The 24,942-nt window shown below is 35.2% G+C and overlaps 6 protein-coding genes across 11 annotated transcripts in view; 2 read left to right on the top strand and 4 right to left on the bottom strand.

The window, feature by feature from the left end:
- Positions 1 to 1,614: 1,614 nt before the first annotated feature.
- On the bottom strand, positions 1,615 to 3,377 carry LOC108976395 (THAP domain-containing protein 1). Of its 3 annotated transcripts, XM_018945459.1 has the most exons (5): positions 2,844 to 3,377; positions 2,534 to 2,786; positions 2,310 to 2,460; positions 2,061 to 2,238; positions 1,615 to 1,978 (listed from the first exon to the last, which is right to left on the bottom strand). In XM_018945459.1, exons 1-5 carry the CDS (start codon positions 3,052 to 3,054, stop codon positions 1,971 to 1,973), a joined length of 801 nt encoding a protein of 266 aa, XP_018801004.1. In that variant the 5' UTR covers positions 3,055 to 3,377; the 3' UTR covers positions 1,615 to 1,970. The 3 variants fall into 3 exon arrangements, with proteins under 3 accessions (XP_018801004.1, XP_018801003.1, XP_018801005.1); XM_018945458.1 differs by having other exon boundaries at positions 1,615 to 2,238; XM_018945460.1 differs by lacking the exon at positions 1,615 to 1,978 and having other exon boundaries at positions 2,172 to 2,256.
- Positions 3,378 to 3,479: 102 nt separating this feature from the next.
- On the bottom strand, positions 3,480 to 4,515 carry LOC108976397 (ribonuclease P protein subunit p29). Its single transcript, XM_018945461.1, has one exon. The coding sequence runs from the start codon at positions 4,388 to 4,390 to the stop codon at positions 3,758 to 3,760; it is 633 nt and encodes a 210-aa protein (XP_018801006.1). The 5' UTR covers positions 4,391 to 4,515; the 3' UTR covers positions 3,480 to 3,757.
- A 363-nt stretch (positions 4,516 to 4,878) lies between these two features.
- LOC108976384 lies at positions 4,879 to 6,157 on the top strand. Its single transcript, XM_018945444.1, has 3 exons — positions 4,879 to 5,028; positions 5,228 to 5,368; positions 5,427 to 6,157. The coding sequence occupies exons 1-3, from the start codon at positions 4,971 to 4,973 to the stop codon at positions 5,723 to 5,725; spliced, it is 498 nt and encodes a 165-aa protein (XP_018800989.1). The 5' UTR covers positions 4,879 to 4,970; the 3' UTR covers positions 5,726 to 6,157.
- Positions 6,102 to 7,373, bottom strand: LOC108976383 (dimethyladenosine transferase 1, mitochondrial). Its single transcript, XM_018945443.1, has 2 exons — positions 7,293 to 7,373; positions 6,102 to 7,232 (listed from the first exon to the last, which is right to left on the bottom strand). The coding sequence occupies exon 2, from the start codon at positions 7,215 to 7,217 to the stop codon at positions 6,216 to 6,218; it is 1,002 nt and encodes a 333-aa protein (XP_018800988.1). The 5' UTR covers positions 7,218 to 7,232; positions 7,293 to 7,373; the 3' UTR covers positions 6,102 to 6,215.
- A 30-nt stretch (positions 7,374 to 7,403) lies between these two features.
- On the bottom strand, positions 7,404 to 7,840 carry LOC108976385 (cytochrome c oxidase assembly factor 3, mitochondrial). Its single transcript, XM_018945445.1, has one exon. It carries the CDS (start codon positions 7,684 to 7,686, stop codon positions 7,414 to 7,416), a length of 273 nt encoding a protein of 90 aa, XP_018800990.1. The 5' UTR covers positions 7,687 to 7,840; the 3' UTR covers positions 7,404 to 7,413.
- A 315-nt stretch (positions 7,841 to 8,155) lies between these two features.
- LOC108976433 (F-box only protein 32) overlaps positions 8,156 to 24,942 on the top strand; it is a 28,382-nt gene continuing 11,595 nt past the window's right edge. The window contains exons 1-2 of one of the 4 annotated variants that reach the window (XM_018945529.1): positions 8,156 to 8,554; positions 11,550 to 11,972. In XM_018945529.1, coding sequence (XP_018801074.1) covers positions 11,869 to 11,972 — 104 coding nt within the window. In that variant the 5' untranslated portion in view covers positions 8,156 to 8,554; positions 11,550 to 11,868. The remainder of the gene's footprint in view (positions 8,555 to 11,549; positions 11,973 to 24,942) is intronic. The other 3 variants (XM_018945530.1, XM_018945531.1, XM_018945532.1) reach the window with 3 other exon arrangements.

Here is a 24,942-nt window from a genome sequence, read left to right on the forward strand (position 1 = left end):
ATCTTCTTCACACTACCCAGGGATATCATAATATCTTAGAACCCATTGCAGGTTGATCAGGTCCACCAAGAGATCAACGCATTCCTTCACTATCTTAGACAAGATCCTTGGAGACTTTAGTGGTCTCAAAGCCACCTGACTCTGCATATATCAAAATATGCCTAGTCCTTGTCAGAACAATAAGGCTTTCTCCAAATGCTGCGATCTACGCCTGGAAGACACTGTGGTGGTCTACTAGACGGAAGGCGATTTTGGTATTTAGTTTGGCAGAGAATGCATCACCTCCCACTTTGTGTCCTAGTTTCGAGCCATCCTTATATATGCTTGTTTCTGTGAACCTATCCACCTCGCCCCTTTCCCACTCTTCTCTGGAAGCGACGAACATATTTAGAAACGCTGTATCTGTATATTTTCTCTCAAAATATTTCGCTTAAGACACCTGAACTTTCTGAAAAGAGGTTTAAAAGGTTAAAGAAGAAATTAATCTTTATGCTCATGTTAAATTTTGGTATCTGCGAGTACAACATGAGCTGCTCAATGTGTTGAATGTGGTCTGTGGATTTTTCATTTCCTAAAAAACAATCCGAGGCTGTTTGCGCTTTTTTCATTGGTAATGTCTCTTACGTGACGGGTCCCAAACCTACCGCACAACCTTGTGGAGGGGATGATTCGCCTTCCCACTTTAGCTCGCCTTCAAACGGATGTTCTTAGTCTACCCGGAGGATACTTGGTCAAAGACCGGAAGTCGTGAGCTGCTTGAGTCATATGTAAAAAAAACCGTTTCTGGCCACTCCCAAGTGAATGGCGATCAGAGAACTTTCCTCACTTGCAAGAACTTCGACACATGACTCCTGGTTTCGCTTGGGAACCTATTGGTGCCACGTAGCGAAAAGAAGAAACGACTCGAGCGCTGTTGTTAACTCGGCTATAATCGAGTAAGCGATGTCTACGCCAATAAAGAAGAAGAAGAAAAAACTCCACAACACAAATAAATTCAATTCATGTAATATTCTCCTTATCTGCCATACAATCAATTAAATGTTGGTGATTTAATTATTAGTTTCCTGAGTTGAGAACCGTCAAAAATGCCCGTTTTCTCTCAGTCGTGAAGTAAGGCCTTCTGATCCGTTATTTGATATTCCAAAATTCTTAACAACTCATTTAGGTAATTTTGGATGAATGGTCGAGGTGCAGACATACTTGTGAAAGAAACTCGCTGTTCCCATCATCATTGTCTGAAATAACTTGGGGTGTAAAATCTAAAATTGTATTTCGCAGCGCAAATGTTACGAATTAAAATGGAATGAAACGATTCTGTTATAACCAATTTCACCAAAAAGTGGGCGATCCCATCTTTTAAAATAATAAGTACTAGATTAAAACCTTACTTACCTAACCTTAGAGTAATATCCTTTCAACTTCAAGTATTCCTCCAAAGAATTGTGCAAATGTAATTTTTAAATGTTTCAATGAAAAACAATATTGAACGATTTCATAAATCCTACTAATATCACATATCGCATTAATAATTTTAGCTCCGATTACGCGGTTTGGCTTACAAAATAGATAACTATTCCTTATGGATCTATAGTCCTACTTGCATAAACTTGAAAGTAAATTAGAGCTTCATTATATTTTAAAGTTTTGGATCGTCTTATTTCTCTTAAGTCTAACAGTATTAAATTTGGTATGTACAAACATAAATACTATGTAACTCTGCCCACGAATTTAATATTTTCGTTAACACTTTTATTCCAGTGAAACCAGGTAAGCATGGTATAGGATCAAGAAGAATGGAAACAAAGATTATGCAAAGATGAGTTCAAATTTTCTTCGTTCTGCGCATCTACGTCACTGTTGGCCAACGTACAATCAGTTGATTTTCAGTCGTTTGTTTTTCTTTGCAATTAGAAGCAATTTTGTATTGCAGGCATGCAATAAAATTAATGTCATCAAAAGTTAACATCAAATTAAGTGACTATTAATAAAGAAATATCAATATAGTGAACATGTACATACATTGTATTTTCATTGTTTTATTTAATTTTTTATTTTGACACCTGGAGCTATATCATATTTCTTTGACCACCATTGCAGAGTGCGCACACCTGGTAGAGGAAAGTTGTTGCTCCTTAAGAGTTTGTACGCTTTCGGGCTCGTTGAATATAACGTGATCGACATAGCTATGTCTTCTTCTTTCCAATTGCGTCGTTTGTTTCCGTCTCTTAATTTTTCAATCTATGTACAAGCATATGCCTAATGAACTTTAGTATATTTTACAATATACTTTATAGAATTTGGGCACTTACCTGGCCGTTGGTGAAAATACAGCTAAGTTTTTGCTCCAAATTATTTCTATGAAATTCCGCGATTTTAAGGGAAATCTTAAGACGTTTAATTTCTTCTAACTGCTCGTTTTTGCACTTATTCAAAGTGCTAACAAGACTATTCAGCCTTTGTCTGAAAAGAATAAGAAATACACATACTTATGTAAGTAAAAGATATTTGATCAGGAAACTTGATTAGGACAAACATTTCTGTTTCCAAATGCAGTATTTTCTCGTCTTTCTCATCGATGACCTCCTCCCCTACAGTTTGAAATGCCTGTCTAACCTCGTCTTCTTGAATTACTTCAACAGGGGCGGTATTCTTCAATATTGTTTTCAATATCTCTTTTTTGGAACGAGACTCCATCCTTTTCTGCCGTTCAGTAGCCTCTGCAGGAGCAGTGGTTAACGTGGGAAAAGCGCTAGGTAGCAACTTCGTTGGATTCCGCGAACTTAAACCTGCAAGAGTGCTTGGTTATAAAAGTAAAATTATTGTAATCAAAATGCTATAATTACCCATTTCAAACTGCAAATTTCTTTCGAATGCTTCTGGCGCGAAGTGCATTTCACAAATGCACGCATTTTTAACGTTAATTTTATCCGTCCGACGACAAAAATTAATCCATTGTTTAACTAAGGTTTTATCCTTAGGGAAATGAAAAAATCTCCACTTCGTAGCACTATTTTTACGATTGTTATTATTACAACCGAACACTGCACAACGCATTTTAAAAATATAGAATTTCACAATCTATACTACCCCTGAAAATAACATTCGAATTCACATTCAAAGGCGCGGGCGAATAATAAGTCTACCGTGACGTAAGCACAAAACAGCTGACTGAAAGCAAGCATGCGAATTTTTTCTTTTTCTTTATCATGTGCTAAACACATAGAGCGCGACAGACTGCAAGCGACATCCGTCAAGTATTAAAATACACACATTCTTATGGACAGTTATTTAGACAGCTGCACAACTACACTATACTACCTTTATTTGATAATGGAAGAGCTGCAAACCACATTTTTACAATGTTAGTTTCTCCTGATGTTGGTATTTTTTTGTGGTGTTAAAAAATGTAACAATTGAAGACTCGAATTTGAAAGCAGAGCACGCTGTGTCACCTGTTAACATATGAAAAGCTAGCGAACTCAGTTTGGTCAGTTACAGAGCTTTTTATTATATAAATATTTGCATTAATTGCAAAAAATATTACGAATCTTAAGCAAGACTTTGCATAAAAAAGTTATAAAGGCGTATATAAATTATTGTAACCTAATCTAATATTGACCTTTGGTTATACAGACAATTGTCAAATTATGTTCTCATTTAAGAATTACTTTATATAATTTTTTGTATTTTGTACTATCAGTTTAGTTGACCGCTTTTCGACAATTGTTTAATACATAACTTTTAGTAAAAGCGCTTCTTAGTCGAGACTAGAAGGATCAAAGACGGCCTTTATCTTTTTGACGCTGCGCTCTGCACTACGTGTCAATAATTGTTTACCGTAAGCGACAACTTCTATATTTCCAATGGTAATGCAAAAAACGCTGTCGTGCTTCGGTATCGATCTTAAACGATCATCTGTGCTTACTATCTTGAATATATTTTTCGTTTCCAATACCACAACACCAATCAATCCCACCAAGGTTTCACATTTCGATTCCAGTACTTTTATTTGAGCACCATGCAGATCAATTTTCATCAACGCTTGGCAAATGGAATCGTGACCTTTCTCATATACCGTAGGCAGAACGTCGCCTGATTCTATACCGAGCGCTTCACGCACATAACGCTTCCAAACACGATGTATTTTCGTTGCGTCCAGATATGTAACCGCAGTTTTTGGTAATGTGTGCAAGCCTAGAGCGCGATGTTGACGTCGTGGAATCACGGCAGACTTCCTAGCTGTATGTCCCCGACGTACGTTTGAACTATTTCTTGCAGTATTTCCCCCTTCCAACATTGTAATGTGTTCTGAATTGATGTTTATATCATTATGCTGCGGCACCGCTATCATATCGTGAATCAGCGCACGAATAATGGAATTGGTGTCCATTTTTGGTATTTTCTTTAAGCTTATGTAAATAAAATACGTTTGTGAAATCTAAAATCACCTTTTAATGAAAATTTTGGAAAATTTCGGTTTGTTTTGCTGGAACATCGAGATATGTCAATGCTCACATTACACATTATCATGACCTTGCCATATGATAATCCGCAAAGAAATTATTGTTAAAATTTTATTGCACATTGACACAGCGTTTGTTCAGCTCAATACTTTTTAGTGAAATGTTGAAAAATAAATAAAAGTAGAAGTAAAGTATGATATCTGTAGACTAAATATAATGAAATCAATATTTGTATTTCTTTATATTATTCTTAAATACTCTAATGCTTCATGCTTTAGTTAACCTATCTATGAATTCGCTTTGCAATTATTTCACCGTGGCATATTAAAAACACCAGCAAGGTGGCAAGGGTGATGGGTGACACTTTTGGTTGTCAAGTGACTGCTGGGCGTTGTCAAATCATTTCCGAATTGTTTAACATATTTGTTTACCAAAACTATTGTATACCAAAACTTTTCAAAGGTTTTACAGTTAATTTATAATTACTGCTTATTTGTTGTATGTAAAATGTATAAAAAAGAAATAGTTATTTTATGTGTAGTAGCAATATTGGCTATTCGTGAAGGTGAGTGAGGAGACAGAATTAATAATTTCCACTCGCACATTGAACCTTACACATTTTAAGAATTACAAAATTAATCATTGAGCAATTAATGCAATAAAATGATGCTTGTCACATAAATAAAAAGTACTTTAAAGCTTTGTTGAAAATAATTTAAAACAAGATATCCAAAAAAATGTAACATGTTTTGTTCCAACACTAGCTTCAGCAATATGGTGCTACCGCTGCACATCGGCCACTCCAGGTTGTGGGGAGAAATTTAACTGGCGCGGCATAGGTTTTCTAGGGGAACAATGTCCTGAGAGTAATGACATATGTGTTAAAATTATTGAGAAACGTGGAGGTTTGTATTCAGGAGAACGAACTCATCGACCATTAATCAAAAATTGCTTGTCTTCTAGCACAAGAAACAATAACGCGTGACTGCTTAAGTGCGTTGAGTTTCCGTACCGATATTCCAGCTGATAAATATGAAGGTTGCCGTCCAGCCGCAAAGGACATACGTCTGGCACATTACGTCAATCACACAATAAAAGAACATGACGTGAAGCGTGATTATTTTAATGATGTCACATTCTGCTTCTGCTTCTTGGATCATCGCTGTAATGGTGCTAAAGCGACTGCCATCAACTCACTGGCGCTATTGGGTTCTCTCAGTCTTGCTTTTTGCAAGTACGCTATTTTGAAAGCTATAGTATAATAACTACGTAACCATCTTAAAATTAAGTAATTTTTACACCCAAAGTGCCTTTGATAATAACAAAACTAAAATAGTATCTACGACATACATATCTATGTAAGTATTTAAAAGCGAAAATATTCGTTTTCTCATAAATTGTACATGTTATTCCTCGTCGCAATTGTAAAACCGCCATTTTGACAATAATTCTACCCGAAATACTAATACGAATGACAAAGGTAGATTCAACATTCCTTCCAAGTGCAAATTTTATATCATGACGTTTATATGTGTAATTATGTGTAACTCGTGCAGCCGTCCAATACATGTTTATAAATTATAGCAATATTTCATAAGCTCGAATATTAATTTTATTTATACAAATATGAACAAGTAATTCAAAACCACAATTTTTAATAAAATTATATTGACGAAACAAGCGAAAGTACAGAATTTAAATTTTTTTACAAAAGTAATAGTTTCATAATTCATACTATACATGTTCAAAACATTAATCCAAATATTCATCAATTGGTAGTTTTCTTGCGCGGTAATCATATCGAGCCACTTCGGGATGTTTGTCTTTGAAATCTGAATACACTGTTGCCAGACGCAAACATTCCTCCACAGACAACTCGAATGGTCTGACGGTTGGATCTACATCGGCCAACTCGAAAAGTGTATCGGTTACATCTTCACGATCTTCGGGTGGGAAAAGCGTACTATAACCGCGTCTGCAATACTTCTGCCGCATATTAAATATGTGACGGACAACACGTTCAACTAGTTCGAATGATAGTGTGGTTTTCGGCTGCTTCAGTGGTATCAACTTTACAATGCCCACATCGACTTCTGGTTTCGGCACAAAGGCTTTGCCTGGTATTACAAATTTCATATACGGTGTAGTCCATATTTGCGACATTATCGATAAGCGACAACGCTGTTCATGACCTAATGGTGCACAAATGCGCACAGCCACTTCTTTCTGGAAGGTGAGTGTCATAGCTGTGTCCGGCCGACGAAAACCACCACGTCGCAACGATAGATCTTGCAGCCAATTTATAAGTAGGCGCGTAGAAATAGCAAAAGGTAAGTTGCCAATCAGATGTAAACGATATTCGGACATTGGTATATGTTTCTCCATGTCGAAACGCAATATATCACCTTCATAGATGTCCACTTGTGTATGTAGTGGACGTGCGCATTCCTTTAACAACTCTAATGTTGGCATAAAGCGTGCATCCTTTTCCACAAGCACCAAACGGCCAGGCGTGCGTCGCAAAATAGAACGTGTTATGCCACCTGGACCTGGGCCGACTTCTAACACCGTGTCTTGTGGATCTATACGACCGGCAGACTTTACAATTTTATCTGTTAAACGTTCATCCATAATGAAATTCTGACTCATATGTTTTATGGCCCGCAATTTGTAAAGTTTCACCAGATCGCGAATGGTTGGCATGGGCGGTAATCTTCCGCCCCCAGTGAGTACGCGTGCAGCAGCCTGTGGCATTTTTATTAAATTTAACTACAAACAAGTACAAATAAGTATATTAAAAGCGTAAATGAAGCACAATAATAAACTTACTTCGTTTGCAATAAGAAATGTAGAACTCCCAAAGATAATGCTAAATTACACAACAATACAAACTTTCTTTCGCTTGCTGTGTGCTTGTCTTAAAACTAAATATAACTTTATGTAACAGTTTTTATTGTTTTGAAACTTTTTTCGGTTCCTCAAAATCATCTAAGAAATCTTCTTGTTGCACTGATAGCATTGAGTAGGCATATATTCCCAGCACGGATGCGCCCAAGATGCCGGCAGTAATCAGGTTATTTCTACGTATGCGTTGCAACTTTTCCACACGCACCAAATTTTGTTGTTCTATGATTTTCATAAACTCTAGTTGCGCTTTATCCAACTTCGGTGCATTACCATCGAATTTGATATTGGGTACTTTACCATCAGGAGCGGCTGACATATTATTTTTTCTATACGTTACGATTATTTTGTCGTTCTTAGTTTTGCTATAAATTATTTGTGAAATTACTTTCAGTGGTTGAAAATTATTCCTTCTAGTCTATCGCATTTTATTTTCACAACTGAACGGCTGTTTTTGGCACATTTGTGCGGAAAATTGAGGTTAATTCAAGGCACAGGGTGATATGCATTAACCATTTAGTAATATTTTTTTTTTTTATATTTAATATTTTCATAACTTTTTCTTCATTTTTTTCACTCTTTAATCATCAAACATTTTGGCAAACTTTTGAGCATAATTTATAAAATATTATTTTCCACATTACTTGCTAACTAACTATTTTCTGGCAACGCGCAATTGCACTTCCTTGTTGTTGTATAATTTTCCAAATACCAAACTGCTCCCCCTTCCGCAGACAATTCGAACGTAATGGAACTGGCAATGGCTGCATTGGCTTTTCCTGTACGTTGTGCTCAGTTCACTTTTGTGACTCGGCTCGTGAAGAACATTATTTTCAACTGCTGATCAAGAAAAGCGAAATTTCTATAAAAAAAAAAAAAACTGAACTACATTGAAAACTATTGTCAACCGTATAAAAGTGTAGTAAAAAAGTAAAAATAGCATAACAGCATTTGTTGCTGTTGATGCGTAATTGTTCTTGCCCTTTGCTATACTGCCAAAAACACAGTTATAAACAAAACAGAAAATTGAAAAACGAAATAGTTTTCAAATAATACAATAAAGTTTCTGTGATTAATCCTTATAATTAAATGTTTTGAACGATACACAATTGCTTAAGGCATATGGAAGAAGCTTTCTAAAGGCAAATTGCGCAAAATAGTAGTAAACTCAGCATTCACATATGAATGTAAGTGTGTGTATATGATTTTCTTTGATTGAGTTTGCAGAGAGGAGAATTTGTAACTGCCAAAAACAAAGAGCCAAAACAAATTTAAAACAAAAAGAACCAAACAATTTATACTTTTTCTGATTTTAATGAAATTATGTATTTGTATGTGTGGCTATATTTACATATATAAATCTGTATTTGCGCATATTTGTCTATTTACTTTTTTCTGGCTTGCATTGCCTTGCATGCACTCTACTCTGTTGCTGCGAAAGTGCAAAGCAAAGCAGAAAATGTGTAAAAAACATGAAATGTCTATCACAAAAGTATACAACAACAACAAAAAGATACAACAAAGCATATTGCATACAAAATAGAAAACTCACAAAAAGCGTAAAAGCAGAAATCAGCTGTCTACCACACAATTTCGAAATTGCCAATAACAACAAAACAGAATAACAACAAGTCAAGTGCCAGAAAAAAGCACGAGTCTCATGCATATACCCGTCACTACTCCCCTTTTCCAACAGTGTTATTAAACTTCGTGCTCCGCAACGAACGAGCACATGTGTATGAACGTGTGTAAATAAGTACTAGCGCTTTAAAGCACACATGCATGTTTGCATGTATGTAAACCATGTGCGAGACTGTGCAACGGCCTATTTGACCACAGAGTTGTTGAAGCAAAAGCGTTCTTTGTTTTCATAGCGGTTATTAATGCTATTATTATTATTATTTTGCGGATATATGTATAATATTATATATACATATGTACAATATATGAACGTATAACATATGTAGGTATATTGATATATTTTTTATTGTAACTTTTTGCTTTTTTGTGGTTATTCGATATAAACTGCAATTGGTATGAAATGTCTAAAAGTGCAACATTAATAATTATGATTGTTTTAAAAATATATTTTAACAATTCAACTGGTTTGATTTTGCATTTCCCTGAAAATGGGATATGGCCAAGTTACTATCTGTTTCGAAGGGAACTCATGATAGCTTAAACTTGTGATATATGTATGTATGTATACATACATAATGTGAAATATGAAATATAGCATTAACGGTTCATTGAAATTATGAAATACTCGTAATGTGAAAAAAATCAGTTTATAACTATATTCAGCAAGTTTTTAGCCATACAATTAATATAAGCTGAGGAGTATTATAGAGGGAAATTGTTAATATCACCTTAAAGCAGCATGTTAGAAATTAGCTCGAACTCAATTAACTTGAACTGATATATGCACATACATATGTACATATGTATATGTTATGGTTTTAATCGTATCAATATGTAAAGATCGTATATCTCTGTCCTAAAAAGTAATAGTGTTGTTGTTGTTGTACAGTTAAACATTTATTTGACACTGAGTAGAAAAAGTTCACTCAGGTCCCAAATCAGGTTCTCAAATAAAAGGTTTTCCACACAAGAACTTGATTTAGATCGGTTAGTTTGTATGACAATTACAAATGTATATATAATTAATGTAGAGATTATAACCATGTCTTGACCAATATTCTATGCCAAATTTCGTGAAATATTTTGTCATATAAAAAAAGTTTTCTATACAAAGAGTTAATTTTTTGATCGATCAGTCCGATCTAAAAAATTTTTTTGGTGATTATACAGCTATTTCATACAACAAATAATGCCAAATTTCATGAAGATACTTTATCAAATAAAAAAAACTTGCATATAAGGTATTGGTTTTGACCGATCAGTTTGTATGACAGCAATATCCAATAGTTGTCCGATATTGGCGGCTCCAAAACAACAGCTTCTTGTGAAGAAAAGGGCGTGTGCAAAGTTTAGAACAGCATTTTAGAAACTATTTCGCGAATATCAGGCGGTCAGACAAAGTGCATCCCTTTGTGACTAAATCGACTCAACTTGGGCCCCTGATCATTTATATACATATGTACATACATACATACACACATATACATATGTACATACATATATGGAGCTCCACTTTTAAACCTTGATGAGAAACAAATTCATATCAAAGAACTAGCCGAAGCTTCTATGGTTTAAGAGATTGGTGTGGTAATTTCGAGTTTCGTTCTGATGAAAGATTGAATCACATCGTTATCCTTTATGAATTGGAACCATTCGCAGATTATGTAGTGAAATAAAAGGCTTTTACACTTAAGCTCAGATTTTTTGAGTAAAGTCTTTCATAAAACTAGTTCAGGTTTTCTTTCTTTAAGAAATTATATCCACTTGCATGTCAGACAAATAAAAATATTGTACATTTTCATTTTTAATGTACTTTTATAATCGGCAATTCATTCTGCAAATTTTTGGATTCTATTTGTCCCGATCTCCAAGAAGACCTCCGAGGAAAACTGATTGACGATGTGGAAGATTTTTACGCTAAAAATTATGCAAAACTAGAAGAAACTCAATAGATATTGCAGCTACTCCACTCTTTTTTTTTGTAAATTGAGTTCGAGTTATCGGGTCTGGAGCTTACATTCCAACGAATATTTTTCTTGCACCATTGAAATACATTTACTATCAATTCATAGTGTAAATAAATTTTTTTGTTTAAAAACAATCACAATTTGTAATGTTCTTCATTGCTCACGTTCTACCACCAGCAATCAGAGGCAATTACCGGGGAATCATTGAATTGCATTAAAATCATTTGCCCACGCAAACGATGATTAATATGATAATGATGGGTGAGTGGGTAAGTAAAAGTAGGTGAATGCGGGCAGGAGGAGGGACGACGAAGTCGCCCGTTTACTTCACCAACGGCTGTTATACAATAAATGGCAGGGCAATTTCGCAACAAAAGCTAGACGAACGTGCATATACTTATGTATGTACATACATAAATAATCTGGAATATATATATGTACATATGTATGTATGTGACCACAATTYTTTTGGATACAGAAACATATGTACATCCACACACACATACAAATGTATATGAAATTTTCAAATTGAGAATAGCACAATGATTGCAATTAAAAATTTCCCTGCTTTCAGACATGAATAAAGAAACAGAATAATTATTACAAATAGCAAACGTGCGTGTGGAACTGTAAAACCGTCCGAACGAACTTTAATACAACAACAAGAAAGCGAAAACAATACAGTTTTTTTAATTCGAACATTATTAATAAGCGCATTCATACAACTTGAAATTAAATTGCGGTTTTGTTACGGATTTAAAAAAGTAACTAAGCAATTAAGTGCATTAAGTAAACAGTAGCAGTTGCAGCGGTTAGCGGGCGCTTGCAGTGAGTGACAGCAGCCACACAAACTAACGGTAATTAAAACAACTGCGAAAGCTAAATCCAGAGTAATGCCGTTCTATTCGCGCGACTGGCGTTCGCCCGGTGAGGCTTGGGTCAAAACTGATGAAGGTTGGGTGTGCAAAAAGGTGCTCGAATGCGGGAAACGAAAGCGGTGAGTAATTGGGAGTTTAATTTTTTAGGGAAATTAAAACAGTCACAATCACTTTTTCGGGTAAAAACTATAAATATATGTAGATAATTCAATATTACCATGTCATTACTTCACTTTTTTGTAAAATTTGGTTGGGTTAAGTGCTTATGCCAAGTAAAATATATTTACTAAGTATTAGTGTCTGACACAGTACTGAGGACTCTATAAAAATAATTTTTGTGAAAGTATACTTTCTGATATTTATTTGGGTTAAAAAAAAAAGCTGAACCGCGATTTATTTTTACATATTTAAGAGGCAAACTTAGTTCGAAATCGATAATTAGTCGACTTCGATATTTCGATGGGCTATGACTTTAAAAATAACATACTAAACTTTTTAATGATTATTTCAAACAACCCTCCAAAATTTAACCGCTGAGGTCAATAGCTCAAGTAGTTTAACACCTGTTTTTTCAAAGCACGTTTTCCAAATATGCTGCAGTGATTATTCTGAGATAAATGATCGGATCAGTTTTTCCAATTTTTTTTGCAGGTTTTGTACGTACATAGTTCTTCATATAAAATTACCTCAGTTTTGTTATCTATTAAAAATCAAATTTTGGCGGGCGAAGATCGCAACTAAAAAAAAAAAATTTTCTTCAAAAATTGTAGTGCGTTTTTAAATATGTATACAAAATACCGTTAATATTTTAAAACAATTCCAAGCAGTCCTTCATGGATGCGTTAAAACACAGACAAAATTGAAACGTGATGTAGGAAACATAAAAAAAAGGTTTATCCTTCTTAAACAGTATCACATTCACAATAATAATTTGTCTAATATTTAAAAGCAAAGTGGACTGTATTATACTGTATTGTTGTTTTGGTCGGAACTACAGACGGAGGTCAAGCATACGTACAACACCTGCTTTTAAATGTTAGAGGGTTAAGCTTTTAAGAAATATGTTGGGTTAATCCCTGTGGTTCTCAATACCATTTAATTATTATCTAAAGAACCCCAATAATTATATAAAAATCACTCCATGTAGCAAGTAAATTTTTATACTCTCTAAGTTTGAAATTGATGTATTTTTCCCAATGCCACAGTTTCGCTCGACAGTGTACAAGCACATACATATGAAATAAATATCTACTCCACATCACTAAACAAATTGTTGACTTTTATCTTTACCTTCATTGCACTGTACTTTATCGGCAGTGACGCGTTTCATTCCACTTGCTCTCCTAGTGTACTAAAAAAAAATAACTGTAACGTACATCAAAATGATTAATCGACTTTTCGCCACTCTTCGGCAACTTCGCCAGAGCATGAAAGACAATTATAAACTTTTGCCACTCAACGCATGAAGTGCAATTAGTACCGTATATATTTTGCGTGTAACGGAAATGGCAACACACGCACAACTGCAAATACAATGCAATCAAATAAAAGCTTAATGACAACTTTGATAAAGCACGTACAGCTGCAAATTGCAGACAAAATGTCACCTGTGTGAGCATGCAGTGCTGACAAATGTGCCTTCTAACTCTCCGTTGCACTTAAGGAACAAAACAACAAATTTACGTGCTCTACTAACTGTCAAACTGAGCCTGACCATTTTTTGCAGCAATTATAACAGCTGTTTTGTGGCACAGTAACGGTAAAACTCTGTCTTTTAAGTGGTTTGAACCAAAAATAACAATTTTTGCCCTTTTTTCGAAAGTTATTCGTAGAAAAAATAGGAGATTTCAAAAAAATAAAAGTTTCGTTTGCGTGATGACGTTAAAAATGTTGTCTTCGAAACTCTTCCTTTGAGGGTGGAAACCGTTTTGGAAAACCCCATTCTGAGAAAAACGCGTTTAAAGGTTGGAGTCGCTATGTTCCCCACTCTGTTCCCTTTCTACAAGAAACCCTGGAGTGACGTAAAAATTCATATTCGATTTCAAAATTTGAGGGAATGTTTATTATAATGTATACTATCCGATAATGCAACAAAAAAAATCGATTTCTCGAAAATTGCACGCTGAAGCGATCCCTTAATTTCATTTCATTTGCTCTTCAAAAATCATGTGATATAATTACATATATATTTAATTTGATTTACAGAAATATATGGTTACAATTATTTTTGATAGACATCGGAATACTTTTTCAATTGTTATCACTTCAACTTTGCGCTTGTAAAACTGATAGCGGTTTATTATTTTGAATACTCAACTCTCATGAGTCATAGTCACACCTTTCACCTTGATAATGACAGCTGTAGCATTAGATTTCCTGTTACCTCTCTTTATTTTGTTTACCTGGATTGATAGCTGCGCAATGAAAACAAAAAATCAAAATTTATCAAAGTCGTCAAGAGTATAATACTTTTTAAAACTAACTAATTGCGCACCATTTTTCCCACTTGAAAAAATATTGATGACTTGTTGATGTTTTCATTGAAAAAAATCTTATTAACGATTGGAAAGTACATTGAGGCGGAGGAAAATGATTAAGCATAATAATATAGACTAAAAATATTAAAACAGATGTCTCTTAATCTAAGTCAAACTTGGATATGAACCCTAAACCCCACTTAAGTGATACATATGTACATATATAATAGCTTTCCTCCATTTGTCACTTCTTCGCTTATTTACTTTGTGCTCTGCTCTCAATACAGCACAGCAGTTGGATTCAATACAATAGAGATAAAAAAAACTTTAACTTCGATTTCACCGAAGCTGTAATACCCTTCAGAAATTTTCCATACAACAATTTAATCGTTCAGTTTATATGATAACTATATGCTGTAGTGATTCGATATCGGCGTTTCAGACTAATGACCACGACAGAAAGGGATGTGTTGAAAGTTTCAGATCTATATCTTAAAACCTGTGGAACTAGTTCGGGCATACACTAAATGGACCCAGCTCAGCGTGACAAGCTGCATAACTTATTTTTATATATAAAAAGTACGTGTCACGTTGTTTGTCCGCGATGGACTCCTAAACTACTGAGATAATTTAGTAACATTTAGCACACTGGTCCAGTTCGAACCAACTTAGAAGACAGGATAGTTAAAACAATACATAAATAAAGAATACAGTGAAAGCTATCTTAATTGGACGATCTGTTAGCGGTCATCTCCATTAACACATTGTTGATGTTAAGTACAATCTATTATGCGGACAACTGTATTAACTGGACAGAAACGCTGGTAACCAGGCACTGAGAAAGCAGCTTTAAATATGTTATTTTTTCCAATGAAATTTATTTGTATGAACATATTCCAAATTCAAATCTCAAGTACCATCCTTTGAATTCTTATACCGACAGACGTTTTGCCAGTATTCGTAAATATAATTTTCACTGTATTGAATAGTTTATTATATGAATAATAGTATAAAATGTATATCACAGCAACGCGTGGCCGGATCCCCTAGTACATATGTATATATATTTTATAAACCACAGACGTTTTTTTGAATGTTACAAAATTCGTGGAAACCATGTTCAGGGTATACATATAATTGCCTGTTTGATGTGAATAGCACAGGGAAAAAAATTCGTACAACTCAATTACAAAAAGATGTGGAACAACTTTGTAGCAATGATATTAGCCTGCCTGGCGAATATTAGCATAATGTTTTTTATGCTAATATTCGCAACATCTAAAATTAATCAGGATAAATATATATTTGTTTATACACATATAAATGATCAGGATTGGCTATACCGCGTAAGCGCTGTCTACGCCAGTAAAGAAGTAGTGTGATCTAGAAAATTATTTCGGATATCGTAGCGTTTTCTTTTCATATGCGTCTCATGTTATTGTTTTGAATTTGGGACCCACCACGTAAAAGACCTTACAAATAAAAGAACAAAATAGATATACACATACTTAACCATTACAATTAAGGTATTGTATGGAAACTTCATTATTTGTGTCATTCGATGCAGTCGAAGTTAACGTTTTTTTCTTCTTTATTTATTAAAACAAGTTCGAATTTAGTTATTTTAGTTTATACTTTATTTTACACTATAAATCACTGTACAGTAGAACCACTGACATCATTATATTGCTAAATGAAGAGCGATACAGAGGGTAGACAAAAATTGTTTGGCCAAAGGAATTGAGTTTTGACGCCTTTTAATTTAGCTGTGATCGTCATTCATAAATAAAGAGATTTCGAGTAAAGCAAGAATATGTTATTAACCTCTTCAAACTCTTACTTGAAATCGCCGACTCATAAACTTATGAAAAAATATATATTTCCATTATAAGAGTAATTTGTTTCAATTCATGGTTAGTTTTTAAATCGCCAATTATTGTTTACTTTGCAAATTTTACGCTTTCACTATCATCACTTCGTCAACGCTTAAAACAAAGCTAATATCAATTTTCATTTACAATCCACAACTTTCAAAACTGCTCCAGTCACGCCTGTTGCACAATTTAATCAACAACAACAGCAGCAATAATTTAAATTTTACTATTTAAGCTCGCACGTGCTTTGATGCCAGCTGCGTTGTTGCACTTTGTTTTCGCATTGTCGACATTACACCGTTACACCTGTCAGCATTAAATATAGCCGCTTTTGTACACTTGCCAGGCATTAAATTATTTTCTTTTATCAGTATGTAAATGAAAATATGCGGAATTCGCTAATCTATTTTATGAAGAGTTATGAAATTTTTCTCCATGAAAGGAAATAATGTTGTAGTAAATTTTTAGAAAGTGATTGCGAAATTGTTCTTAATATTTGTGTAATACTTCCTTAGTCTCAAAAAATGATGTTTACTTAGAAGTATATATTTAATTTGTATGATTGAAATAACTAATACTATGGCTTTATTATATATATACAAGTATAACTTTTAGTTTTCGAAAATATTCGAAAATCGTTGACTTGCCTCACAAACAATGATCTAATGGAGACAAACCACATGATGTAGATGTCAATACAGGTCCATTTCTTAATATACCGTCGAATAATTTTGAACTTAGTAGGTTGGTATTGGCATGCACCGAACACTATTTCTTCTGGAAGCGCCTAGTGACTTTTTCATAAGGGTTTATACTTCATCTGTTAGTACAATATTTAGCCTACAAGAACTAAAATATATAGTGGTAAATAATATTCATGGTAAAAAAGTTATTAGCTAGACATTTGTATTTGATTAATTGATTGAGAAATCCAAAAGTTCTATGAGCTTTTAGAGAAAATATGGAACTTTTTAAAAGTCAGTTAATGTTACTTCTAGCTTATGAAAATATTATTCTATAATCTTTTTATAAAATTATCAAACAGTTCCATTAAAGAAGTGCATAAACAGGGAGCCTGACTAGTACTACTTTCTAGTCTGACACTTTTTAAGGTATAGCACGATGGTAAATACCTCCAGATAACCCAAAAGGTAAAATCATTGCATTGCGAATTTTGCTAGAAAGAGAAATAATAATACCCAACGATTAAATAGGGAAAGTTTGAATCTATTTAAAGCATGTTTCTAACGATTTTATTAGGCTAACCTGTAGGTTTGTATGCTTGCAGTATGTAAGTTTGTATGTTGAAAACCTCAGTGACACTGAAACTACACTGCACTGTGACAAAGGAACCAACAGGTTGAGAGACACTGCAAAAGGCAAAACAAATCACTCTAAAACTATGTAGCTAAAAGCATCAACTATTTATGTAGCCATTTAAATAACAAATGTAACTAAAGACATCCTTAAAGAAAGTGAAAACTTCATGTGTGGTTGATTTAGAATTTATAGGTCAATATTATTTGTATTATTTCTATATTTATATCAAAGTCTGTATTTCAGTTGTTTTCATTCAAGTTTGACTTATGTATCGCATAGTAACGCGTAGGGCTGATTGAAATCTAAATTTCTAGAATAATAAATATTTTACAGTATAGATGAATGTTTGACTACAAAAATTATTGGATTTGACGATCCGATTCGATCTACTTATATATCGCAGCACAATGTCGTGAAATCCACAAATTTTTCCGAATTTAGTTAAGTTGGTAATAAATTTAGTATGCGTTAATATAATTAACAGAATTATAGGCCAGAGCGGAAGGTACCAAGAATGCCCTAAATTACGTTTCATTCACAAACACACATAAAAAGCAATTCTCTGATTCCCCTAAAAGCACATTGCGGAAGAGAAATACAAAGAGACAACAATGCGATGCAAAACCAGCGACTTGATTGCATAAAACGTTTTAAGTGCAAATCTCCCCGTCAAATAAATTGGCATTGTAGCAATGACAGCACTAACATTGTGCAACAAAGAGATTGTGCGGCAAAAACAAAAATAAGAATTAAAAAACAGTGAAAAATAAGACAGTAAAACACAAATCACAACCTGCCAGTTGAACAAATAACCACCGCCACGAGCTGCACCAGCCGATTCCAGCTGATTGTAGCGCCGTCAGCTGTGTGTAGCCCGGAAGACAGTTACAATGTATTATGCACATGCAATGGTAACCATTATTGCTAGAAATTGTGGTAAAGACTTGCAGTGTTATTTTTGTTTTTGTACGGTTCATGTGCAAACAGATATTGAGGCATGTAAAATAATCCATTAGGAGTGTTCGCCAAGCCTCCAAGCGATGGTGGTTTTGTTGCCGTCAAACAATCAAACACACTTCTGTATATTTTCATATAATTTTGCATAGTCAATAAATCTTTCTTTTCTCAAACGATTCCACTCTCTTTTATGGTTGCTGGCGCTCAATGTGCGCTGGAGTAAGGTGACGCACTATGATAGTTGGATGGTGATTGGGTAAACCTACAGCGCCGGTTGCACATCTATAGTTACAAATGTACTTGTAGTAATGATTTCTTTTTGTTGTTTTGTACTTCTTATTATTAAAAATATTAAATCTTTGCACAAATTCACAATTTTTAACTTACTTACGTTGTTGCTAAGCAGATCGGGCTATTCAATATGTGTTGTAAAAGCAGTTAGTAAAAAAAAACCAAACGTTAACCTCGCCTGCACCGAAATCAAAATACAGTAGACAAGTCCATTTCTTATACCAACTAAATGTAAAGTTTGTCCCAAAATTAACGCAAGATGTAAATTTGGCTCCATTTATATTAGGTTGTCAAAAAAGTCTTGCGGTATTTTTATTGAATTTTCAATTGTTCATAAAATTGGTTACAATAATGCGATTCAAGTCAAATATGCGCCGTTTTGTTCGATGACGCGTTCCCAACGAGATAATACAATTTCATAATGCCCCTCTCATAGAAGCTCGCTTCCTTATTGGCAAAAAACTCGGAGAGCCAATTTTCACAGGACTCTCTTGTGGCCAACTTCAGACTACCAAGCGCGTTCGCCATGGACAGAAACAGGTGGTGCGAGATCCGGACTATATGGTGGATGCAAAAGAACCTCCCATCCGAAACTTCTGGCGCGTCACTAAAGATGTGTGTGGCCTGGCGTTGTCCTGATGGAAGACAATTCGGCCTCTGCTGATCAAAGATGGCCTCTTCTGCATGAGGGCTGCCTTCAAGCGGTCCAGTTGTTGGTAGTACAGGTCCGAATTGAGCGTTTAGCCATATGGGAGCAGCTCATAGTGGATTATTCTCTGCCAATCCCACCAAACACACAGAAGAGCCTCGTCAATCCAGGCTTGGCCACCGTCTGGGCCGCTTCATCGCTTTTCGACCACGACCGTTTGCGCCTTACGTTATCGTAAGTGACCCACTTTTCATCGCAAGTCACCATACGGGTCAATTTTGTTGCGATTCAGAAACGATTCGCATCCGTCGATACCTTCAAAGATGTTTTTTTGCGTCAATTCGTGTAGCACCCATACATCGAGCTTCTTAGTGACTCCAAGCTTCTTCAAATGGTTTATAACGGTTTGATGACTCATGCCCAGCTCTTGACCGATGCTACGGCTGCTACTATGCCGGTCTCTTTCGACCAATTCAGCGATTTTATCGCAATTTTCGGCAATAGGCCTTCCGGAGCGTGGCGCATCTTCGACCACCTCCACACCAGAACAAAAACGTTGAAACCATCGTTGTGCGGTGAAAATGGAAACTGTATCGGGTCCATAAACTGCACAAATTTTATTGGCGGCTTGAGATGCATTTTTGCCTTTATCTTAGTAGTACTGCAAAATGTGCCGTATTTTCTCTTTATTTTGCTCTATATTTGCGACGTGTTAGCGCGTAAAATGAGCTTTCCAAAAAGGTATAGCATGATCCAATGCGACGAATAAAACTAGAACTATGCGCTCTCAGCGCCAACTAGCGAAAATACCGCAAGACATTTTTGACAACCTCTTTTAACTTCGCCACCGTGAAGAGTTTTGAAATAGCGGAAAATTTAAATCTTGCGTGTTATTTTTGAGACCCATATTGAATAAAAAATTTGACCAAATCTAAAAACGTAGCCGATCAAACGTTTGAATGATAGCTATATGCTGTGGGGGCCCTATCCGATCAATTTCTTCGGAGCTTGTAGCTTACCTTGGATAATAACCTGTGCCAAATTTGGTGAAGATAACTTTTCAGATAAAAAAGTCTTCCATACAAAGACTTTTTTGGTTTCGATTGATCAGTTTGTTTCACAGCTACATTCTGTAGTGATCCGTTATCGGGGATTCCGACAAATGACTAGCTCCTTGGGGGAAAAAGCACGTATTTAAAATTTCAGATCGATATCTCAAAAACTGAGGGACTAATACGCTTATATATACAGCTCGTCTTGTTGATCATTTATCTAAATATTTTATAAAATCCCCGTCATTTCCTTTTGGGTGTTCGTGGCGAACTTAATATACCTTGTTCAGGGTACAAATACCGCTACTTGAATCAAAAACCTGGATACTTGGGCAAATGCGAAGTCCACCAAAACTCTCAAGTATCACACGAAGTCAAAGATGAAGCTTTCAAAGTCTACAAAAACATATGTTAGGTCTGAATTATTGTTTATCCAATCAGTTCAAGTTCTCGATTTACGGTTAAAAACGCCGTAAAGAATTAATTCTACAAATAAAACATTATTTTTGGTTGAAAAACGTCTGATGATTGTTATCCAAACTTTGCGCCACCCCAAGCTACCGTTCGTAGGTGATTTAATATTTCGCACGGATAAAAAAGAGTTGATCGAGATAGAAATGTGGTTTGGAGCTTTAGATTTATTAGTTCGATCTCAACAATATGTACGGAAACTATAACAATGCTTTGGCTAATAATTTATGGTACAATTAATGAAGACACCTTGACAATTAAAACAAACTAATCGATCAAAATCAAGTTCTTGTATGGAAACTTTTTTTTTTAACACTAAGGATATTCAGGCTTCGGATTCATCTGCTCCGAACTTAACATTCTCACTTCAGGTTATATAATAAAACCCCATCAAACATTATTAGCCACGTGAACTCAATTAAAGCTCCACATTCGTTATCAAAAGTAACGGTAGTTTAATAACATAATAATTAAGAAGTGAGCTGAACCATGTATTATATTAAAAAATGTGTAATCACATACAGTTTACAATAGGGATTAGTTACTTAATCAAGCGAAAAGAGAAGTATGCGCTTTAGCTTCAACAGTGACATTGAGAAATGAGACTGTAGATACTTATGTATGTACTTATGTATGTGTCGGTGTGATTACAAAACGACGAGCATTTACTCGCTAGATGACACTGTTGGATAAACTTGACCGAATTCTTGCGTGATCGTCCTGGGAGCAACAACAGCAACACAAATAAAATCGAAATGCGAACGAAAACCACAAAATAGTTATTTAGACACATATATACACATACATATATTACAAATACATGCACAAATACATACTGACTTGATGTATGTTTGTTGCTTTAAGGCACGTTAGTTGCGGCCCATTTTGCCATCGCTACTTTGTCCTTCGTGCAACAGTGCAAACATAACCATTGCCAACTGAGGCAGGCACGCAACAACAACAACAATGGCACCAGTGGCGGCCACAGCATCCGCAAAGGCAGACTGCAGATATGCTGACACACTCACAGACGAACAGATTTACTAGAGCAGCAATGCAACAATTTATCGGGTGGCAACTCTGGGTGGGTGCATTACAGCCGCAGTGGCTGCTCGTAAAGGACACTGCAAAACAACAAAAACATTAAACGAGTAAAATCAGTCATTCGTATGCTCTTGCACACGCTTACTTTATATATATACATGCATACATATCGACGAGTAGAAACACTGTGCATATCTCTGTATGTGTGTATTTATATATGTATGTATATCCGTTGCGTATAACTGAGCCTCCGCAGCACCGCATGACCTTTAAATGCGAGTATGATTGCAATTGCAACTTTCATTTTCCAAATTTTGTTGTTGTTGTAGTTACAAACTTTCAAGTTCACTAAAAATAAAGTTTATCTCACATTTAAATTGCCTTATTTAAGAATTTTATAAAAAGTTAAATTTTAGGCACGATTTATTTTAATAAATATTTATGATTAAAAAAGAATTACAATTTTTATTTGAACAACAATAAACAAATTATGCGATTTATAGGCTATAGTTTGTTAACTTGTCTTGAATTTAATATAAAATTTGTATTAAAACAAGAAAAATATTGTTACAAACTTCGTGGAAAACTTAATAAACCATTTTCAATGTTATTACTTCGAATATTACTCATGAATCAGAATCTATATGTATAAAAACTATACTTGAACTATATGTATCGGTCTTTTAACTTAACACTGCTTCAATAATTCCGTTCCAGCCGTGACATTGACTCGATAAATCCTATGTGTAGGCGATGTTTTATATAAAAGTGTGTTAAAAACCTAAAATAGTCCTAAAATTCATTTCTTCTTCTTTACTACTATAGAAATCGCTTACGCGATTATAGCCCAGTTAACCACAGCGCGCCAGTCGTTTCTTCTCTTCGCAAGGTGGCGCCAATTGGAGATTCCAAGCGAAGTCAGGTCCTTCTCCATCTGGTCCCTCCAACGGAGTCGAGGTCTTCCTCTTCTTTACTTCCCCGGGCGGGTACTGCATCGAGTTCTTTCAGAGCTGGAGTGTTTTCATTCATTCGGACGACATGACCTAGCCAGCGTAGGCGCTGTGTTCTAACTCGCTGCACTATGCCAATGTCGTCGTATATCTCATATAGCTCATCGTTACATCGAAAGGGATATTTGCCGTGGCCAATGCGCAAAGGACCTTAAATCTTCCGCGAAATCTTTCTCTCGAAAACTCGTAACGTCGAGTCGAGTGAGTGCCTTATAGAGTTTTATTTTTGTTCTTCGAGAGAGAACTTTTCTTCTCAAATTCCTACTTAGTCCGAGTAGCACCTGTTGGGAAGAATTTGGTCTGCCTTCGTTGCTACGACCAATGATATGAATGTCATCGGCGTACGCCAGCAGCTGTTCTCTGTTTAGTTCTGCAGCTCGAATTGTTTTCTCAAAAAGTAGGTTGAAGAAGTCCCACGAAAGGGTGAAAGAGTTGCCTTGGCTGAAACGTCGTTTGGTATCGAACGGAGGTCCTTCCCGATCCTAACGGAGCTTTTGGTGTTGCTCAACGTCAGTTCACACAGCCGTATTAGTTTAGTTTATTAAAGGCAGCTCGTTTTCGTGCTGTCAAAAGGCGTTTTGAAATCGATGAAAAGGTGGTGCGTGTCGATTCTATTTGCACGGGTCTTTTCCAAGATTCGGTCAGTTGTTGATTTGCCAGGTCTTAAGTCAGACTGATAAGGTCCAATGAGTTTATCTTTCACACAATGTACGCGATAGGCTTGAGTAGGCTTATCCTACGGTAGTTGACGCAGATTGTGGGGTCACCGTTTATGTGGATTGGGCAGAACACAATTAAATTCCAATCGTTGGGCATGCTTTCATCCGACTGAATATCTCGGCCGGCAATCCATCGGCCCCGCCAATTTTTTTTTTTTTTTTTCTTCAGACGGATAATTGCTATTTGAACTTTTTCCTGGTAGGGCAATGGAACGTCTGCTCCATTGTCATCGATTGGGGAATCGGGTTCGCCTTCTTCTGGCGTTATACATTTACTGACATTTTCCACCAACTGCATTTTTAAACAATTGCCAATATTCCTTAAACTTATTTAAAAAAAAAATTTCTCCCAACGAAAATAACTAATGAATCTGCAACGAAGCTTATTTATAAATTATTTAATTGTCAATAAAAGTTTGGCTCACTTGGCTTTTTCGTTTGTACAGCTCCTCAGTGTTGGCCCCAATATTTTTGTGCTCCGAAAATATAAAACAAAAAAATGTCGATTTTAGTTTCTTATTTTCTAGGTTGACAGCACCGATGAAACTTCGACTGCAAAATATGCAGTGGAATTTCATAATTCCAAAAAAAGTCTTGTGTTCTGAAGTGGATTTACTTTAACTTCAATTTAATTGAATAGAGTTGAAAACTGTAAAATTTTTATTACACTCAAAAATTCCTTTCACGTAATCCTCGAAATATATTTAATCAGTACCTTTTGCTTTAACCTTAACTGTAGGTGAATTTTTGTTCAATTTAAAATATTATATCAGTATAAAATGTAGCTACAAAGTACATATAATAGTTTTGTTCACCTAACGGTTGTAATGGAGTTTTAAATAGGGACGTTACAAAAGTAGACAGATAGGGACCGATTTGACATTTCTCTTCAGTGAGGTTTACCATTTCATCAAGATATACGATCCAACACTGATTCGAAATTATTAAAATTTACTACCAAAATACGAGTCAGTGACCTTAACTTTAAGAACGTTTTTCAATAAGAGCCTCATTATTAAAATTTATGATAATGATCAGTATGTTGAGCTGAGTCAATTTAGCCATGTCCGTCTGTCTGTCCGTCTATCCGTCTGTCTGTCTGTCTATATATAAAAACTAGTCCCTCAGTTTTTATACTCTCGCAACAAAGTTGCTAAAGAGAGTATTATAGTTTTGTTCACATAACGGTTGTTTGTAAGTCCTAAAACTAAAAGAGTCAGATATA

This window comes from Bactrocera latifrons, unplaced genomic scaffold (assembly GCF_001853355.1).
Source record: "Bactrocera latifrons isolate USDA-ARS-PBARC rearing strain unplaced genomic scaffold, ASM185335v1 scaffold_76, whole genome shotgun sequence".
In the NCBI taxonomy this organism is placed as follows: Eukaryota; Metazoa; Arthropoda; class Insecta; order Diptera; family Tephritidae; genus Bactrocera; species Bactrocera latifrons.

Excerpts from the sequence above, each read along its gene's own strand:
- LOC108976383 (XM_018945443.1), bottom strand. The coding sequence starts at position 7,217 with ATGCCACAGGCTGCTGCACGCGTACTCACTGGGGGCGGAAGATTACCG.
- LOC108976395 (XM_018945458.1), bottom strand. The coding sequence starts at position 3,054 with ATGCGTTGTGCAGTGTTCGGTTGTAATAATAACAATCGTAAAAATAGT. Across the intron at positions 2,787-2,843 it reads AAATTTGCAGTTTGAAATGG|GTTTAAGTTCGCGGAATCCA; the intron begins GTAATTATAGCA and ends GCACTCTTGCAG. Across the intron at positions 2,461-2,533 it reads CTGCATTTGGAAACAGAAAT|ACAAAGGCTGAATAGTCTTG; the intron begins GTTTGTCCTAAT and ends TATTCTTTTCAG.
- LOC108976385 (XM_018945445.1), bottom strand. The coding sequence starts at position 7,686 with ATGTCAGCCGCTCCTGATGGTAAAGTACCCAATATCAAATTCGATGGT.
- LOC108976397 (XM_018945461.1), bottom strand. The coding sequence starts at position 4,390 with ATGGACACCAATTCCATTATTCGTGCGCTGATTCACGATATGATAGCG.
- LOC108976384 (XM_018945444.1), top strand. The coding sequence starts at position 4,971 with ATGTATAAAAAAGAAATAGTTATTTTATGTGTAGTAGCAATATTGGCT. Across the intron at positions 5,029-5,227 it reads AATATTGGCTATTCGTGAAG|CTTCAGCAATATGGTGCTAC; the intron begins GTGAGTGAGGAG and ends TTCCAACACTAG. Across the intron at positions 5,369-5,426 it reads AATTATTGAGAAACGTGGAG|CACAAGAAACAATAACGCGT; the intron begins GTTTGTATTCAG and ends CTTGTCTTCTAG.